General features: G+C 43.4%; 1 protein-coding gene and 1 non-coding gene across 2 annotated transcripts; both read right to left on the minus strand.

Annotated features, from left to right (window-relative positions):
• Nucleotides 1-2,401: 2,401 nt before the first annotated feature.
• Nucleotides 2,402-2,533, minus strand: LOC116885118. The gene has a single exon (XR_004385981.1). It is a non-coding gene; the product is annotated as a small nucleolar RNA SNORA42/SNORA80 family (small nucleolar RNA).
• A 1,964-nt stretch (nucleotides 2,534-4,497) lies between these two features.
• On the minus strand, nucleotides 4,498-4,742 carry Ndufb1 (NADH:ubiquinone oxidoreductase subunit B1). The gene has a single exon (XM_032885753.1). The coding sequence runs from the start codon at nucleotides 4,740-4,742 to the stop codon at nucleotides 4,596-4,598; it is 147 nt and encodes a 48-aa protein (XP_032741644.1). The 3' UTR covers nucleotides 4,498-4,595.
• Between the last annotated feature and the right edge of the window lie 1,919 nt (nucleotides 4,743-6,661).

Below are 6,661 nucleotides of genomic sequence, written 5' to 3' on the forward strand. Positions count from 1 at the left end.
CAGAAGCAATTTAGAGGAAGGAGTTTATTTCAGCTTACAGGTTGTCGTCTGTTAGTGAAGGAAGTCACAAAAGGGACTTAAGTGGGGACTTGAAGCAGAAACCATGCTTGCTGTCTTGTAAGCTAGCTTTCTTCTTACAGCCCAGGACCTTCAATTGTGCTGGACACTGCCATGCTCGCACCTTGATAATAATGGACCGAGCCTCTGTGTCTGTAAGCCAGCCCCAATTAAATGCTGCCCTTATGAGACTTGCCTTGGTCATGGTGTCTGTTCACAGCAGTGAAACCCTAAGACGGCTATGCAATGGACTCAACCTAGAAGTCCGTCAAAAGTAAATGGACAAAGAGAATGTGGTCTATACACACAATGGCATCTTATTTAGCCTTGCAGGAAATGAAATCATGACATTCTCATTTGCAGGGGAAAAAATGGCTGCAACTGGAGATCATGATGATCAGTGACACATTCCAGATTTTGAAAGATAAACATATCTTCTCTTATATGTGAAATCTTGATTTTGGGGTGTGTGCATGCATGGTGTGTCTGAGTGCATGAGCGTGTACATGCATGTACATGTGTGAGCCCCAGTGTGTATGCGTTGAATATTTATAAAAACAATATAGAACTCAATCTATCCAACATTTTATTTTTTAAATTTTTTTTTTTTTTTCCGGAGCTGGGGACCGAACCCAGGGCCTTGCGCTTCCTAGGCAAGTGCTCTACCACTGAGCTAAATCCCCAACCCCCAACATTTTACTTTTTAAAAAACAACTGTATAAAACCCGTGTTTGAAGATTTGAATTAGAAATTAGTCCTTTGCTGTTCTCTGACTAAAATATATTTAATTATAAATACTGTCGGAAAAATTCTTTCTTAAGAGTAAGAGCTTTGAAAATCTTGCAGCAAATTGAAAGGTTACTCAAGAAACTTATTATCACTTTGGCACACAAAGGGGTTAAAAAATGAAAAAATGGCCCAAATGCCATAGGGGTGTGGGGGTGAAGCTCGAGATGGGAAGGTCACTGTAAGTGTGGGCTGGGCCACTCCCTGTGTTTTGTCCTGGACACTGTAAACAGGAAGGAAGGATACTGCTCACAGCACTGTCCACCCCCACTCCCTGACCTCAGAAAACAGGCCTGGCTGCCTCAAACTCCTGCTGCCTTGAACACCCAACCTCGGTGGACTGGGCTCTTGCCTGTGAGACAAAATGAAGACTTCTTTCCCTCTGCTGCTTTTGTCAGGGTGTTTTCTCACAGCAATAGAAATGGAATCTAAGACACAAGACTGCGTCTGGACACATCCTTTTTCTTCCTCTGAATCCAGCAAACTGGCCTTCAGTTTCCCGGTATCTGTTTTTAAATTATTTTATGTTCAAGACACCCCGTGCCCCCTCCACCAATAGTTCTACTCATGCTTCATAGGATCTTCGACCGTTCAGTGTAACTTTCAATCTGATTTTCTCTTCGTTAGGACTTAAGCTGGGGCTACGAGAACGACAAGTCCGTTCCCCTTCAAACAGTTGCGAGTTGTACCCACACTACCCACGGCTCTCATCTCAAAGAGTGTACGAAACAAGATTACTCTTTCAGTACATGTGAGCAACTGTGGCCAGGAACACCGTTCTGGGCAGACCCAATAACATCTTCAGATCTGGAAATGGCATCATGAGATTTTACAGTTTCAGAACACAACAAAGGCATACCTTACAGAAAATTTCAAGAACATCGATTAGGTAGGAGATTAGAACAAAGCGGGGAAGTCTCTGCTCTAGGTTTCGGATGTTGTCTGATGACATTCTTAGCCTTTGGATTGGTATAAACTGGTGGTCTGTTTAGTTTATGCATTCCAAAGGGATCTAACTGATAGTTACCAGGATGCTAAGCCAAGACAGAGAAGTGCAATAAACATCTATGAAGAAGACTAAGGAGAGCCCCAGATAATCTAGCCATGGATCTGCATCATCCCAGGCCTCCACGATCAGGAGGTTCTAACAAGTAGCAGTGTAGGGTCTTTGACATAAATGTGGCCCTTGTCACCTTTTATTTCAGTGCACGGTTACACACTGTCAACGCAAAACACAGGAGTGGGAAAATCCAACTGGAGTGAACACTTTATGTGGCTGTTAATTCGGAAAGTGAGTGTGATAAGGCTAGAGCTTGGCTCTAAGCTCAGAGGGTTTAAGAGCTGCTGACAGGGATGGAGAGGCAGATTACAGGCCTCTGTGTATGATAACTGGCTTGATCCAGAGCAAAGGTGTTCTCATTTCCTTAGGGTAAGATTTTCTCTTCCTTTTCTTTTCTTTTCTTTTCTTTTCTTTTCTTTTCTTTTCTTTTCTTTTCTTTTCTTTTCCTTTTCTTTCCTTTCCTTCCCCAGCCCCTCTCTCTTTCTTTCTTTTTTTCCCCACTGTGTGACTTCAGTGCCAGCAGCCTACATGCACGGAGGCCGGGCAATGGTTAGGAGCCACAGTTTGCTCTAGCCTGGGACACTATGAGAGGCCCATGGGGATAAGCCTGTCATAAATCCAAATCCATGCATGAGATTTTCTTTATAACTTGGAGAAAGGAGCCCACTAAAGTTAACCTCTTGGTTTCCCACAGAGGCTGGGACCCAGAGGCTCTGTCGTCCTACAGCGTACTCCAAATTTCCTTGTCCTTATAAGACAGCTTCTTGGGCCTTGGCACTGACAGTTAGCATTCTACAAAAGGACTGATGTCTCAAGAACAGAGAAAGGAAGATGGAACCTGAGAGGGAAGTTCAGACCTCTGTTTATGAAGAAACCTGACCAATGATTTACCAGGCTGAAGGGAACTCACACACACAAAGCCCAGAAGCCACCGGAGTGAACTGGCGTTGGTGACGGTCTTAGGGAACTATTTTACCGCCATGTCACTGATAATGCTGGAAGTAGGCATGTGCTTACCTCGAGCGTCACATGTGTGGAGGGTGAATGCTTGAGTGCTACGTTATTCCCCCTGGAGCTTTCCTTGCAGCATCAGGAGGACATCTTTAGGTCCAGAAGACCAGCTACTTCGAAGAACGTTGCTCTGTCTCAAACACAGTGAAAACCCATGCCTTGTGCTCTGTGACAGTAATTGAGAATAGACTTCAATTTGACTGGCTGATGGCGCACGAAATCAATTACTGTTCGCTCAAGTGTTACTTGAGCTGCACACATTTCTTTTATGGTAAAAAATTTAGCAGATGAGAGGGGTAGTAGGTGCCATCTAATTGGATGCACGATTAGCATTAATTACTCTCTCTAATTATAATTGTCCTCATAACCTTTGGAATTTGGTCTTCAGAAAAGGAAACCAGTTTTTAAAAAATGAAGAATAAAACTGAATAAATTTTAAAATAACCGAGATTACTTGTGTGAAGTCAGCAGTTTTTCAACATAATTTTTGTGGCAAGTCATTTTTAATGTAAATATGTTAAGAACACATTTCTAGCTAAGAAGTCAAATTTTGAGTCTAGAGAGGTAGCTCGGCAGTTAGAAGTGCTTGTTGCTCTTCCGGGACCTGAATTTGGTTCCCAGCATCCACACTGGGGACTCACAACTGCCTATTCCTCCATGGAAACCAATGCCTTCTTCTGGCACAGGCGGGACATCTATTCATACAGATGTACACACATACACATAAATGAAAATAAATCCAGAAAATAGAAATCAAATTCCATTCGATTGTACCACCAAAGACGTGGCATCTTTATAAAGTGTTGGTGTCAATTGATGCAAAATCATTACTTTTTGTGGGTTTATGTGGAACAGGGTCTATGTTGTCCCGGCTCACCTAGAACTCACTAGGTAGCCCAGGCTGGCTTCAACCTCACAGAGACCCATCTGCCTCTGCTTAGTGAGTGCTAGAATGAAAGACTGGCATTAGCATCATCATTGTTATTATTTGTGTGTGTGCCTGGCATGTGTGTGTATGTGTGCGTGTGTGTACGTGTATGTGCGTGTATATGTGTGTATGTGTATATGCATGTGTGTGTGTGTGTGTGTGTGTGTGTGTGTGTGTGTGTATGCCCGCATGATGTGGTGAGGAGCATGCCTACCATTTAGGAGCTGAGAAGGTTCAGAGGACAATTTTGACTCTCTTTTTCCATCTTTATGTGGGTTCAAAAGAAGGGTCTCATGTGCCAGGGTTGTGTGCAAGAGGTTTACCAGCTGAGCCCTTTCCCCAGCCCAGGCGCATCATCATCGTCGTCATCATCATCATCGTCATCAACAACAATAACAACAACAGCATCATCAACATCACCATCATCAACATCATCATCATCAACATCATCAACATCAGCATCATCAACTATAGCAACCACAGACGGTGCAGAGTCTGCTTTCTCTCTGCTTTCATGTCTGAATAACTGCCTCGTCCCTGTACAGATGAAAATGCCGATCAAGCTTAGCTTCGGAACTTTCAATCTCTGTGACAGTTTACAGTTACAATTTTCCTGTCAGCGTCAAAAGACAGAATACATTATTTTTCTTTCTAATTAAATAATAAACTTTTTTATTTCTCCAATAACTTTTAAAATGTGAACATTCTGTGATTTAATCCATTTTTACTTCCAAGTAACTTCTTCATTGGGCCTCAGAGTTCCCTTTGAAATAGCATACTCTTATTCCGGAACGCAGTGAGCTTTTCATCATCCTTCCTGTCTAGATAAGATCCAAAGATAAATCTGATAGGGACAAGTATATGAACCCAGTGCTCACGCACAAGCTGAAGTACGGTCATTTTGACTTAAGCCCCGTGTCAAGTGCGACCAAGGACAGCCCTACATTATTTTTTTTTTAAACCAAAGATTGTAATTTGAGTTTTAAAGCCCTTTATTTTCTATCCATATTAAAAACACCACTCGAGTTAGAAGTAAGCCAGCGTATTTTCATTGCCATTGTAGGCTTGTGCATGTAGATAGCTGTTTCCCTTTACTGAAAAGCCTCGTTACCGTCAAATGTAATTGTGTAAAAGCGATTAAGTCTTCATTACAGCCTTGCCCTGGGTGCTTACAATCAAGCAGTTTCAACTGGTTTCTAACGATTAACTTTCAAACGAAGGCTGGTTGGAAGCTAAGCGCAAATGCCAATTTATTAAACAAATGAATAGCCAACGCCACTTTATCCTTAGTGATCTCCTACAGACTCCTCAGACCAATCAAGAGGACAAGATTAACCACAGTAGCATACAAAAATATCACTTATTTATTGGAGAAACACTGCATCCCTCCGCTTGGCCAGGAGACTCTTTTTCGTGCACTTTTCATGGTGTTCTGTGACCACAACATGCAGAATAGATATAGACATTTAGGCGTTTCGTGCCTCTTTATCTCTCTTCTGTCAAGACTAGGAATTCTAGAGCAGTGTTGAATGGTAACAGTAAGCCCAAGCCAGCCTTGCTCTGGTAGACCGAATTACTGCCCTCTACCCCAAGCCACATTCAGGCGAACGCCCAACGTGGTTGGCAATGCTACCTTAAATTAAAAGGCAATTGTGCTCTAAGCTACTGATTCTCACTGCAATCAAGCCAACAGCAACCGTTACACAGATGTGTGACTTCCAGGTACTTTTCTAGTTGGAATAAAAATGTCTGGCTTTGGCAACATAAAGGAGGTAAGAAGGTCTTGGCTCAGGTTCAGGGTCAAAGGGGATGCAATCCACCATCACAGGCTGGACATGAAGGCCATCTGGGCAGAACATGAGGCAGAGAAAGGTAGGTGCTAAGACAGCTAGCTGTCTCCCCCCCCCCCATTTTATTCTGTATGGGACCCCAGGCCAAGGGATGATGTGGTCCACATTCAGTCTGCATTTTCCCACTTGGTTAATCCTCTCCGGGGCAGTCCTCAGTGACTCATCCAAGTCTGAGTCCCCCCCAGTTCAATCAAGTTGAGGTTAAGTGTAATCTGGACGGCAGGTGTGATGCATTAAGGACCCTACAGCGGGGAAGGTGAGCTGGATCGCCCAGGTGAACCCCATTTAGTATTACACTTCTTAAAATAGGGTCAGGGCGTCAGAGGAAAGAGGAGACACTGCACTGTTTTTTGCTGGAGGGAGGAGACAGCTGTCAGTTCAGGCACACTTTGGTGCACACACCGCCAGGGCCATCCTGAACCTGCACGCGTCTGATTTCCTGGCGGTGGGATAATCTCGTGGGAAGTTATAGCCGTGGTAACAATGCTAGCCGTAACTTTGCTTCGCTTCTTATGGGGAAAGAATCGATCCTCTCTCCCCTGCTCCCCCGCCCCCAGCTTGCTTATAATTATTAACATTAATGTCCATTGAAATTTTGAGGGCTTTTGTTTGCTGAGGGGGAGTGGGGGTGGGAACAGAGCCTCGTTATGTGCATTGGATTTTGTCAAATCATTTTTACTTTCAAATAATTTTAAACTTTGAATCAAACCCGTATTGAAACGTCCGCATGGACTTCTGTGTTTATCCGATGAGATGGTGAATTATAGCTTTTTTTCTTTTTCTTTTCTTTTTTTCAGAGCTGGGGACCGAACCCAGGGCCTTGTGCTTGCTAGGCAAGCGCTCTACCACTGAGCTAAATCCCCAACCCCGAATTATAGCTTTAAAAATAAAAATCGGGAGCTTCTAAAGATAGCATTCTTGGGCATCCTATCTTCTGCGATGACGACGTTGCCGTTCTTTTCTGTGTTC

The sequence above is a fragment of the Rattus rattus genome, chromosome 15 (genome assembly GCF_011064425.1).
Source record: "Rattus rattus isolate New Zealand chromosome 15, Rrattus_CSIRO_v1, whole genome shotgun sequence".
NCBI lineage: Eukaryota > Metazoa > Chordata > Mammalia > Rodentia > Muridae > Rattus > Rattus rattus.

What these genes read in the sequence shown, in the direction of transcription:
- Ndufb1 (XM_032885753.1), bottom strand. Translation starts at nt 4,742, where the DNA reads ATGACCGTACTTCAGCTTGTGCGTGAGCACTGGGTTCATATACTTGTC.